The sequence below is a fragment of the Falco rusticolus genome, chromosome Z, assembly GCF_015220075.1.
Source record: "Falco rusticolus isolate bFalRus1 chromosome Z, bFalRus1.pri, whole genome shotgun sequence".
NCBI classification, from domain to species: domain Eukaryota; kingdom Metazoa; phylum Chordata; class Aves; order Falconiformes; family Falconidae; genus Falco; species Falco rusticolus.
In genome coordinates this window covers 27,449,400-27,462,918 of record NC_051210.1, presented here as the reverse complement: position 1 = coordinate 27,462,918, position 13,519 = coordinate 27,449,400, and the positions used below count along the sequence as shown (strand labels likewise).

Genomic DNA, 13,519 nt, shown 5'->3' with positions numbered 1-13,519 from the left:
CACCTGGTTTATGTTCTCTGATTCTTAAAATTTCAAAGGGATTTCCCCTAGTTATTTTCTGTAATGTGAAAGAGTACTTATCAATCAACAACTGCAAAAACTGCTTTTGATATCATTAGCATGTCTGAAGAAATGGAAAGTGGACATTGTGTTAGTACAGGAAGAGTTCAGAGAAATTATGAAGTCATAGCACAAGTATGAAACTCACAAAAAATATTTTTATTATTATTTTTATTATTATGGGAAAAATGTTTTCATTTCTTAAAAAGTTCGTGTCTTTTTTTTAAACTAGTGCATGATGATGCTTAAAAGAACTGCTCTTTAATAAACATGGTCTCGTATTTATCATTTTGTGAGAAGAAATGTATTCACAAGTATGTACTACATGAAATAGAAATTTGAGGTGGAACGGGCACACTGTGTGCCTGAATTACAAATGTGTGTTATATACCTGAATGAGCACAGGAAAGTCCTATGTAGTAAAACCAGTATTTATTTAGCAGTAGCTGCTAAGAATTTTATTGTAGTAAAATGATTGGTGATTGTCAGGAACTTAGTACTGATCAGAAAGGAAAGGAAAGAATAGGGCAATTAGCAAGCTATGACCAGCTTGCGTTTTGAGTCTCAGGTTCTGAGACTAACAAAATGTAATTCTCGGTGAAGATTGTTTCATCTTCTTTCGTATTTTCTCTTACTTTTAACACTGTCCTTCCCAGTTACAACCTCCTTTAACCTAGTGATTATGTAAAGTACTCTTGGACTCTCAAAACATTTGTAGATTAAAACATTTTGACAGTTGAAGAAAAAAAAAAAGAATTAATTACAAACAAAGTGCGTTTACATTGCAATAGTAGTAAAATGTCCCCTTCTTAGGGACCTGCAAACACAAAAAAACCCCAAACCAGCTAATGATTTTATTTTCTTTTAACCTTTTCTTGCATCTTGTTTTAGCTCTGTAAGCTGATCAGAAATGCCTCGAGAGCTGTTCCTGTTCTTCAAACATGTCAGTTTGGCTATGCTATAAGTGCACATTACTTATGGCACAGTGATGGTGACCAAGAATCTCTAGAGCAGCTTAACTCCATTCGTTTCCTCATATCTGTGGCTCCTTCCTCCAGCTCCTCAAATCCCTTCAAAAAGAAAACAGCCTTACTTAATATTTCTTAGTTCTCAGGAATCTTTCCAATGCTTTCATTGAAGCAACAGATTAGATCGGTATGGTAGGACTTGCATGAAAAATAATAGCAGACTAGAAGCTATATTGAAAGTTTTTTTGGCCTGTTACATCAAACTGTACAATGTCACTCCAAATAAATAGACATTAGATTTTGTTCACTTCTGCAATGTCTTTACTCGCCTTTCTCCCTTTTTCTACCATCAGTGTTATCTTATGTATGCCTGTTAGAATAAGCTTAGTAGCTTTATATAGGAGCCAAAGAAAGCAAACTAAACTTTTCGTTTTGATAGATGTTTATTTAGAAGGCATTTATTCATGACAGTACAGTCTTGAAGGTGATACTTTCAGCCAGATTTCCGTATCTTCATCAGTAAGATAGTTCTTCAGCTGAAATACACATTCTGTTATATGACGTGATATAGTACATAAACATTACCTGAGATTTAAGAACAGGTGAAGTGATGGTTGGGGTCTATATCATTTAAAGCCTGATTTCAGCACTTAAGGAAAGGCAAAGCACTGACTATTTTTGTCAGCTGAACATACTAAACAGAAGTACTTCCTAGTAAGAGAGAAACACGAGTCTCAGAATACACTCCATTTTATTCAGAGATAATTAGGAAACCCAAAGTCAGCTATGAAAACTTGTCTCTTACTACGGTCATGAGATAGATAAGGCTGAGACATGAGTTTGGAAGGACCAGCATACTGGCTCCATGTCAGATCAGATAAGCTCAAGAAGAGGAAACTTCCAATACAAGCATTCACACCAACGGAGCTGCAGCAACACACAGATAAACTTTGCAACACCAGTCCTCTGTCAGCACAGAGGAATGCTTCATAGATTTTTACTCTTAATCCCTCAGTTCTGATTATTTCCTGGTAAGACATTATTTTTTAGAAGGCTGCAGTAGTGGCTTTGTGTTAGAAATCCTGTTCAGTGTGATTCCTGACAGAAGTTTGGAACACCAGTGACAGATTGGGAAGCCTATCTGAACTATCTCAGTGAAACTGTACAGGCATTATGACACAAATACAAATTCTGGAGATGAGAATTCTCAGACACCACGAGGGTGTTCTTGCATTTTTTCTAAAATGCAGTACAATGAGTTTTCACGTACGTTTCTTAACAGCTATATGTTCAAGCTCTCTGGACAGACTTACTAGGGCTGAAGTTCCCATGTGTCTCATAGCTCAGTCGTGCAGCACCATGGCTGGGTAGTTTGCCTGGGCTGGAAGTCGGCGCGTGTAGCAACATAGTGGTGTGCTGCATCGGGACCATGGATGGCAGCTGAGAGCCAGGACCTCATGCTCTAGCACTGGGAACTAGGGACGGTGTTCAGACATGGATAGTTCAGCACCACTGGGATTCAACCCAGATGCTGGTCATCAACGAACAGAAGTGTTTTATTGACCTTAGACTAATCTGGTCTTCTATTGAGATCAGGTGATGTTCAGCTCACAGTATGCAGTGAATTCACCAATGTTATTATTTTATTTGTTGATATGACTGTTTTCCAAAACACTGGTCTGTAAAAGAATTTTGTAGTGTAGAACTGCAGGATTAATTAAGTTTAAACTTACTGGAATATGGTTGTGCATCTTTTCATTCTGGGGATGTTGGTCTTGAGAGCTGTCACTTCTTCCAAAATAGAATAAACTGTAGGTATTTGTTGCCAATCATCTTTTACTGTATTACACAGAGGGAAGTGTCCTGATAGCTTACACATAAGAAGTGTGTGTAAGTATCCTCTGTGAAAATAACATAATCAGTCAGCATCCCTGAGACTGCACTGCTAGGCTTCAGATATTTCAACAAGAGCAAGTCATTCATTCACTCATGCTTTATTCTGGTCATACCCAGGCGTTCAAAAGGCCAGGCTGTCTCATTTCAAACAAGACTGAAAAGTAACATTGTGTCTCTTGCTGGTGTTCCTTTTCCATTGAGCATCTTCAAGCAAACTACAGTCTTCAGCTGTGCGAGCTAGTACAAGACAGCTGTAAAGCAGCAACATGAGATTGTGCTTTCATGTTTGCAGAGCACAACTGTTAATCAGAAACAACTTGAGTCTGGACTTCGCTAGTTATCTGTAGTAAATTCTGAACTACTTCTTAAAAATATGCTGCTTACAGATTTATTGGAATCTGCCTGGGGTTCACAAACAAAGCTGAAAAAAGTTGTCCCCAAATAGTATGGGACCTCCATTCAATGTGCAGAGTTTAGGGAGCAGTTGCATATATTGAATAATTAGGAAGCTTCAATTTATCCCTTTCACATCTGCACACATCTTTTCTGCTTTCTACTTACAGTTGTGTCAAGGTGCCAAGAAATTGATAGAAGACTTCAGCCTTCTGTTTGTGTATGGGTGGAGGTGCTGGGCATGTATGGAGGTGCTGGGCTTTAAGGTGTAGAGAATTCATATTCATTTTCTCAAACACACTTTCCTAAGGTAAAGATCACAGTTTCAGAGCAGCTACAGGCCACTTTCACTCTGAGGCACACCCTTCTTCATACATTCAGACAGTTCCTAAATGTTCTTAACTGTTGTTATTACAGCAACCCTGCCCAACAAAAGCACGAATAGGAGAGGTTCAATTTGGAAAATTTTTCATCTATAGCCACTGATACACCTTTATATACTATAACCACCTTACTCTCTACTCCACTGTTTGAAAGTTCCTTCTGTATCTTAAGATCATAGGCTCAGTGCTAGGAGAGAACCAAAACTGATCAGCTTCCTTGGAGGTGAGTCACTGGTTAATAGTTCCCATAAAGACCACTGGAATTTTCTGTGAAAGCACCTTCTCCTGAAAATTGTTCCCTGGGCTTTGGTTGTTTTTAAGTTGAATTCTTCTGCTCTCTTTTCTTCTTGTCCTCCACTGAGTCCTATCTCGTAGCAGATTATTTTGTAGTAAGAGAAGCAAATTTCAGGACAGGTAAATGGAAGCACTTTTTTGTTTGTTTTCTAAATCAACACACAATACCTTTTTTATAGGGTGAGTTAATTATTCTGTGGCAACCATTGTTCAGCAGAGGTAGAATGCAATGTCTTTGCCTGAAGCAGGAAGTCAGCAAAGTTCTTTGTTCAAATACAATGAGCATATGAGTTGCCAGTTAGGGATCTGAAACCTTTTTACGAACTGTAGCATGTTGTTATTCTTTTTGTGACCAAGAATTACAAGTAAATTGATCAGACTGATGATACAAAACTAGAAAAGAGTGAACTGGGCAAGGGCCATTAAACTTGCTTTAAAAAAGTCTGTAGTTTGAAAGTGCACCAGGCTTGTTGGGTTAGGGAGACTTTCCAGTTACATTAGGCAGAACACCTTTTACCATTGAGACCTCTCTGTTGGACGTGATTGCATGTAGTGAAATCAGCGAGCTTTGCTCATCTGCGGGTCTCTGGCCATGGATAAACCCAAAACATTAGTACGTATGAATTAGTTTAATTTTAAAATTGTTTTTTTAAACCAATTTTTTAAATGGTGCAGAAATATAATAAAGGCCAATAGAGTGTATTTTAATACCATGTGTTTCCTAAACAAAGGAAATTTCAGACGTGTTTCTACATTGGCACCAGTTCCTGGATGCTTTAAGTATAGACTACTGAACCTGATTAACATGATCATAAACCTTTCTCAGAATAAATATGGTTTGTATCCAAAACTTCTATTATATCATACTTTTGGAATATTTGGATTCATTCTGAGTCAATAGTTGAACTAGTTGAATGGCAGTGTTAGGACTATGAAGCATTCTAGCTTCAAAATTGTATTTGAAGCAAATAATATACAGTTATATAGTTTAACAGTTTTCTCTCTGATCTAATTTGCTTTGTTTGTTTCATTGAAATTGGCCCTGTTACTTCAGTGATTACTTTATAATGGAGATTTCATCTGGGATGTTTCATTTCCAAGGGCAAGGAATGGAATCCTGCTCAAAATCATTGAACTAGGACTGTTTATAAAAATGACAGATCCTCTTGGGTGATTTCCAAAACACTTAATTTCCTCTGTCCCAGGCTGCAAATGATGGTTTCTGCTTCTGGATGGGTTTATTTCCTGAAAGCGTCATTAGTTATTGTTTTGCTTTTCTAAAAAATGTCTTGTGTAGCCTGTAATAAATTATTTTTATTTTTTTTTAATTATGAGTGATTTGTACTTAAAATGAAATAGAAGTATACCTACTTGCATAAAATCTTAAAGCATATTGGATGTCTCTTTCCAGTCAAATGTGCAGTTTTATTTAATAGAACTGAAAGTAGTTTCAGGTAGCCAAGATATTTTGTTAACAAATTCTAACAAGTTGGTTACATGCTGGTTAGCAGAGAATTCCAGGAGAGGGATGTACTTGTCATCATGCTGTCACTGTATATAATCCAAGGAATTTAACATTGACTTCATCAAAACCTGTTAAATGGTTTGAATATTTTGTGAAGAGAGTTGTGGTTCTGGAATTTGCATACCTAATTTTCGATTGTTTACTATGAGCTATTGTTCTGGAATTTACTGAAATGCTTCTTGGTATCTAAGAAAGCTATAGTGATAACTGTGTTGCTAGCAAGTAGCTGGAGAAAATATACTACTGTTCCTTGCATTGCTAGGTGATCTTGGGACTAAGGGGAGTTACTGTTTGGAGGAAGAGGAAGGACAGGACCCAGAGAGAATAAGTGAAAATTAATGGATCCCTCTGTTTTACTAGTGTGTCTTCTTTCTACAGTATGCTGTATGGACTGTGTTTGCAAATGTGAAAGTCTTGTTTTCTTACAGCCAAAGCTTCTTACACAATGACAGATTTCAAAGAAATATATTTTGAAATGAACATGACTGTCTATTGTCTCTGTAAGTGAACAAATTTATAAAACTATAGAATTTTTACTTTGTTCTGTAAAAATAAAATTAAGTCAGCAGCAGTCTGGCAAATCCATGTAATTCAATCATAAATATTCTTTTACTGAAACTTGCACACTTTTTTCATTTTTCTCCTTGTTTCCAAGAACATCTATGCAGAGGTGATGATTTTTTGATGCTAGAGTGTCAGGTAAAAGTGGACATTGTTATGTAAATTGAAGTTGATAAAGATTGGACATTATCTTTTTGTACCAGAGAGTTGGTTCATTCAATTCCTGAGGCTGAAACAGTTCCCTCTTACACTACTTTTGACAATGACTGTTTATATAACTTTGTTACAGTATACTTTGCTGAAGCTTTCTAAAACTACACAATTTGTTATAATTGTTTTTTCCCTCCTTTCCTCTTATCTTTTCTCTTTTCTGTACAGGTGATTTCTATTCACTCCTTTCCAAGCTGCTAGGAGAAAGGGAAGATGTTGTACATGTGCATAACCATAACCCTACAGAAAAGGCAGAATCAGATCTTGTAGCTGAGATTGCTAATGTAGTCCAAAAGAAGGATCTTGCCAGAGAGATCACAAATCATGATGAGAGGGACAATACTATTCTTGTCAGAGACAGAATTCACAAATTTCACAGACTAGAGTCTACCTTGAGGCCACCAGAGAACAGACATTTCTCTTTACAACAGTCTAAACATGGTGAGGGAAGCTGGGAAAAAGAACATACAGGAGGTGGGTTAGGGGTTAATTTTATACAATGAAATGCAATGTAAGAGCTGTGATCCACATTAGCAAAATCTGAAGGGAATATCAATTGATGTGTAGGAGTATTTTATGTGACGGTTTTCCTAATTATGGAAATGTTTTCCCTCTTATTTTAGAAGTGTTTCAGCGGGGTTTTTTCCCTCTCCATGTGTGAAGAAAGAACGTATACCAATGGTACAATACCGGTACTTTTCGGAACACAGAGCATTTTTTCTACTCTGAAGACTTTTACTTAATGATTCGATATCAATTATGCTAAAACAAGGTTAAGGCAGGGTATGGTAGTCATGGGAAGTGAAGAATTTTCTTAATACAAATAACTTATCAACACATTTTATGAGTTTTCTGATTACCTTGGTTTGTCAGATACAGAATTTTATAAAATCCATTGCAGTAATTCTATTGCACATTTTCTCTCTCGTTCAGAAAGAGTGGTATTTAATCCTGAAAAATTTTTGAGAAGTAAAATTTTCCACATATTTATTTCAAATTGGGCTTGGATATCCAAACGTTATTGAAGAGGCTGTTTTATTATGCAAAGATTATAATTCATTCCCTTCAGGTTTCTATGACAGCAGAAACCATGAAAGTATCGTGTTTGTTTTACTTGCATTTTAGTCTCTGTGATATTTATTGTGCTTAGTCTTACTTGCTAATGTGGAAAGCTAGATAATGCAGCATGTGACGAGTATCTCATAAAAGAAACTGGTATGTATGCATGAAAGTCATCTGTATGCATAAGCTGTAGCAGCACATGCTTGCTTTTATGTTGCAGCCAGCCAGCTTGATGTTTCTGAGTATTGTTGTACACAAGTATACATCGTTCATTATCCATTTGATTTTTATTTCAGTTCAAAATGTTAACATGTATTGTCTCTGCTTATGTAAGTTTCTGTTACAGTATTCAAATTCAGTGTAATTCTAGGTTTGTATTTAACAGAAAACCAAAGATGAGGTCTTTCCAATGTTAGGTTATGCCAGTCAGTTAAATGAGAGCCTGTCTAGTTGGTCAATTAGGGGCAAAAACCAGGTGGTATGTTACTGTGTGCCTGACATAACTGTAAATAAATCATAAATACTTCCATAAGTGACACTGGAATTAAATGCTTGGAAGAGTGATGTCTGTAGCATTTCTGGGAAAGCAGTTTGTACTGTTCAGACTAATAGCATGTGGTGTGTAAGGGAAAAAAAGAAATTTCCTTTCTGTTTTAACTGATCCAGAAGAGGGAGTGTCAGTGAACTGAATAAATGGCTTAGCTGGCACGCCATATGGCATGAATTCTAACTACAGAAAGCATTTGCTCGGCTACTTTAGTAGCTGTATATTCATTCTGGGGGAAGTTGTTGGTGGAGGACTAATTAATAAACGGACTTTCAAATGATGCAATTTTGAGTTACAGCAAAAAGGAAAACGGAAATTATCTTAATTAGAATTGATTTTATTTTTATATTTTTTTGTGCTTGAGATAAGTCTTAACTACAGGAGTTCTGAACTGCAGAAGCTATTAGCGCCATCTTTCGGCAAAAGAACACGTTTATAGCAATAAAATCCTTAAGCACATGTTTAGTTTCCGTTTTGGGAAGTATTTATGTATTAGAAGAAAAAAACTTTCCATAACAGGATTTTCCTCTTCAGAGGAAGGAGAGGAAGAAAAACTGTTTTAACTTATCTTGATTTAATAAAAAAAAATTGCACCCTTCATAAAATTATTTGCTGTATTACTTTTAAAAAAATTCAGTGTTTCTTATGACAAGACTCTGGTTGCTTTTAAATTAACTGTTATTAAATAATTTATTATTTTTAAAATTTATTTTTAATTATTTTTATTACATTTAATTTTATAAAAAATTATATTAATTTATCTCTATAATATAACTTTATATTAATTTAATAGATTAATAAAATGAATTATATTAATTTAATTAATTTAATATAACTGTATTAAGAAACTGTTCTTAAATAAATTAATTAATAAATTAAATTAACTTTCATTTAACTGTTTAGAAGTTACTGGAGTTAAAATAGATTAGTATTTTGTCTTGCAAATATTCCAATTTTAAACATGTAACCGGCCTGAAATAGCAAGTGACCGATATGTGAAGTAACATTGTTATAAATAACTTTATGCTATTACTCTTACTGCTGTTACCTTACTTCCCTGAGACTGGTCACTAATTAGTCTGGTTGTTCAACGTCACTGCAACCAGTACAATTATACCTCCTAATAAAGGCAAACAGTCTAATTTTCCAATTTTTAAAACTCTTATGCTGTGCTTACTTATATCTGTCAAGATTTAAATGACTACATCCCTCTGATGGCAGGGAGTAAATGCAACATGACTAGAATTTGTAATGTTAAAAGCAGGAGCTTCCAGGGGTTTCTGGACAGTAAATTGCAGTTTTGCGGATAAATAAGGATTTATTCTTTTACTTGTAGAGAGATCAGAAGCTGATTTGCATGTTCAAAATCTGTGTAATTCTTTATGGTTTCATTGATGAAAAGAGCTACTCTATACTGCATGGTAAATCTGGTATTTAGTTTAGAAATCTCATTTACAACAAAACTGGTGATTATATAATTTAAAAGTAGTTTTAAAATATTTTAATGGGGAAAAGTAATTTTCTTTGGTTTCGTGTGTAACTTTTCCATGGACCACTTAGTTTTGTAGGAAAATAATACTAAGTCTTAGATAAATGAAATCTAAATTTATTAAGTATGGTTTGAGTAAAAAAAAGGTAGTTGCCTTAAGATGAATCTGTGTCAAAAGACTTTCAGTATGGGACTTGCAAAAGGAAAAGAAAAGATAACAATAATAAATCGCCTCTGGAAAAGTGTGAGTTTATCTAAGGGTTGTGTGGAAGTTGGAGTTCATGTGTTTAGAGTGTATTTCACTGTACATTCATTTTATTGTTTTGATCTATCAGAAATCTTTTCGTTCTTTAAGTGTAAGCATAAACATCTTGTATAGTACATGCCTTTTGAGAGACTGAATTTTACAGAGGCCAAAATTTAGGCTTTCTGTGTTTAGCCTTCTGATTTTTCTAGCATTGTTGGAAAAGGGTCAGAGGCTAAGAGACACTGTAACATTGAACATACACAAGTTTTCTGCAAGTTAACTTACACTGACATGGGATGAGCAAGTGAGGAAATAGACACTGGATTTCTGTCCTTTTATGCCTTTCAAAATCTGAACGTCCATGAAAATAATCTGGTACTGCACCTGCTGTGACCAGAATTTGCACTGCAAAGAATTTCTTGCTTCAGAAGTTTCTGATTACTGTCTTGGATTCACTGCAGTTGCTGATTGTCTTAGGTCTGTCTTAGGTTTGTGTTAGCCTGAAGAGTTTCCCTGTCACCTACTCTAGCAATGTTATCTAGAACTACAAAGGTAAAATACCTCCTAATCTGTGGAAGGTTTTCAGCACTGGGTTTTCCTTCCCCCTGTGTAGATTGTAGAGAGTGGTTTTCTCTCCACCCCATCCTTGCTGTTACTCTCAGACTATATCTCTTCCAAGTGAAATCGGGGGGGGGGGGGGGGGGGGGGGGGGGCGGGGAATGGGGGATATGCTTATCAGATCAGCTAGATTGCACAGGTGACCTGAAGATTTCGGACATTGTTTTCCATTTCATTTTTCCTTTCATTAGAAGATCACTTCCAGCTGAACCCTCTCAGACTTCTTGGGTGCTGTGTCTTAAGGTCTGTGATCTGCCTTGTTTCAGAGCATTGATGCTCTGGCACTCTGTGAATGGGGATCTGTGTTTCACCTGCCTAGATGGTAGCGCAGTGACCAGTGTTCAGGATCAACAGCAAAACATGCAGGCTTTGGGTGAACTGAAAGTTGTGAAGTAGAGCATGATGCTGTCAAACACATTGAATACTAGTGAAACAGCTCCAGTTTCACGTAACTGCAAAGAAATTGCTTTCTATTCACCTTCAGTTTGTCTATACTTACCTACATACAAAGTCTACATATTAGAAATACCTGAGTTATGCCAAACAAATTAATTTCTGAAAGGAAGGAGTGATGGCTTTTCTAATATGCAGAAGGCATTTTAGGATTTGGTTGCGGGTTTTTTTCTTTTATCAGCGTTACTGACATTTGCCTTGCCATTACTTTTTTATTTTGGGGAATATTGTTCAGTTGTCTTTTAGTACTGCCAGAGCAGCCCAGACTAACCTCTTCCAAATAGCATTTAAGCAGTTTGTGAGGAATTAATCCTAGTAGCCAACACTCTGCAACTTTTCCAAACTGTGTACTGTTGTGCCTTTAATCAGTGCAAGTCTGTTAGTACATAAAACAAAGAAGATTGAAGTAAACATCTTTTTATATTTTTAATTTTAATCTGTAAGTTGAAACTAAATTTGTCTCCCTTGAGGAGTTTTATGATTTAAGACAAACACAAGAAGCATCTCACTTCTTAGCCATGTTTCACTTGCTAAGTCCTGTGCTGTTGATTTAGTGTGAAAATCAGACTTGTGTTATTAAAAAACTATCCAGTATTTATTCTTTAAAACAGTGTATTACAGCATAAACAATGACAGATATTCTACCCTTCTTCATCTCTTTCATCAGATTTAGACATCTATTTCCCATTCATGCTGATAATATTTGGATTAAGATACGGACACGAACACTATCCAGAACTAACGCATATGTTGGGAGTAAGAAACGTCATAGGCAAACGTCACAGAATTAGTTTTATTTGCTTCTCATTGCTTTTTTCTTCCTTCCCTGTGTCTTTTTTTCTTAGTGTTAAAAGCTTTTTTGAAAAAAAGTCATGAATCAACCACTTCTGATATGTAGTTGGTTTAGTGATTCATAGTCTTACTTACGCATTTTTTAATAAAATACTGACAGGTTAATATTTAAATTTGCCTGCTGATTTTGGATAGTAGTTGTATATTTCTGTAATCTTTTAATGTAGAAAGATTCAGAGAGCTCCTAAAACTTCTAGAGTACCTGTATCCTTATAAAATGGAGTAAAGAATGGAGTCAAAGGCAATTTTGAAGTTTCTGTCATCCTAGATGTAGCAGGATGCCAGTGCTTGTGCATGCTTTACTGTAATAAAACTGTGCTTGGAATTAATTGCAATGCATTAATGGAAATACTGCATGTAAGAAAATGTCCATATAATTCCCAACAGTAGCAAATGCCAGTTAACCATGGGTTTTTTTATAAATATGCTACATGAATGTCTGTCTTTTGTTTATTTGTTTCTTTGTTCAGATTTCCACATAGAAGAGGCTGTGGAGTGGCCTGGGTTAGACCTCAAACTAGGCCAGGTTTCTGGGCTGGCTCTGGACCCTGAACATAACCTAGTGATCTTCCACAGAGGTGATCATGTCTGGGATGAAAAGTAAGTAGATACTCTGCCCAGTGCCATGTTTGGAAGGTCAAATTGTTGTGTGCTGTTTGCGTGTCTTCTCAAGAAAAGACAAGACAGATTGCAGTTCCTTTTCCATTTAAAACTCAGTTCTTTGGCTGAAAGTGCCTTTGGGAGATGCAGAATGGAAGTGGTGACTGACAGTTCAAGACGATGGGGTTACTGGGTCTTCAGATGGTCAGAATGTGTCTCCAGAGAAAAAGGACATAGTACATTAGGTCCTTAAACTTCATGACCATGTTAGTATAATAGTCACTGAAATTAGTTATCCCTGCTTCTCCATGTTTTTAGCAAGACTGATTAGCTTGGGAGAATCATGTTTTAGTGTGGCGTATTACTATTAGCAGTTTGATTTAAGACATGCAAATATAGCTCTAGTGTATCTTCATTCTTTTTTGGTTTTATGTCCACTGAACAAAGTTGGATTGTTACAAGGTATTCCCTCAAAACAGGCTTTGTTCTACTCATTTGGTAAAATTTAGTACACTTAGTGTCACTCAAAACAAACAAAAAAAAAGTCCAAACTTTATAATGGCCATTTTTCTAGTGTTTGTAAAGTAATATACTCAAAGTTACATTATTTTAAGAACAGAACATTCCAAATAAAGTATAGTGCCTTTATTTATACGGTGTCCTTATGTCCTTGAGCTTTAAAATAGTATGGCTGTTTAAAAGGACACTTCGGGAAAAAGATCCATGAAATTGTAACAGAACACTGGGAGGAAATAGTATTAGCCTGTAACAGAATATGATGTAGTACCCTTTTTAAATGTGCTCTTTTTTTCAGTTCTAAGCATCGGTTTTCCATGTGTATAACTAAACAGTATTTTTTTCCCAACTCCAGGTAGATTCATTTTAAGACAACATAGCTTCTGAAAATTACGGGGGGCAGCTTTCTCAAACTTGTAATAACAAATTATTCTTATAATACCGTTTTATGAAGGAAAGTAAGTTCTTTGGGTTTTTAGTGAAATAACATAATCCAGCAGATAAGGCAATCATTTATACCGCATGCATTGTATCAGTGATCTCTCCAGCTCAAGTGTACATAGTACAGGCTATAAAATTTGAAAGGATGATGCATGCTGCGATTTGCATTACTCGAGCTTCAAGTAAAAGCTGATGTTGATTTGGGTTTTTTCATCCTACGCATAAACATAAGTGCTATTCTTTGTGTCATTGAAGAAACAATTGAAAAAAATATTCAGAAATAGGCTGGCAGTTGTATTCATTTCTTACTCCTGATGTATATTTCTGAGTGTCTGACAACTGAGGTATATACACAACCCAGGGCACAAAACTGGAGTTTGAGGCCAAGAAGTATTTGGAGAGCC

The 13,519-nt window shown here is 35.8% G+C and overlaps 1 protein-coding gene across 5 annotated transcripts in view; it reads left to right on the top strand.

Annotated features, from left to right (window-relative positions):
- PAM (peptidylglycine alpha-amidating monooxygenase) overlaps window positions 1-13,519 on the top strand; it is an 84,615-nt gene that overhangs the window by 53,941 nt on the left and 17,155 nt on the right. For 3 of the 5 annotated variants that reach the window (XM_037373464.1, XM_037373465.1, XM_037373463.1), the window contains exons 13-14: window positions 6,459-6,764; window positions 12,029-12,158. In XM_037373464.1, the coding sequence (XP_037229361.1) occupies window positions 6,459-6,764; window positions 12,029-12,158 (436 nt within the window). The remainder of the gene's footprint in view (window positions 1-6,458; window positions 6,765-12,028; window positions 12,159-13,519) is intronic. The other 2 variants (XM_037373466.1, XM_037373467.1) reach the window with 1 other exon arrangement.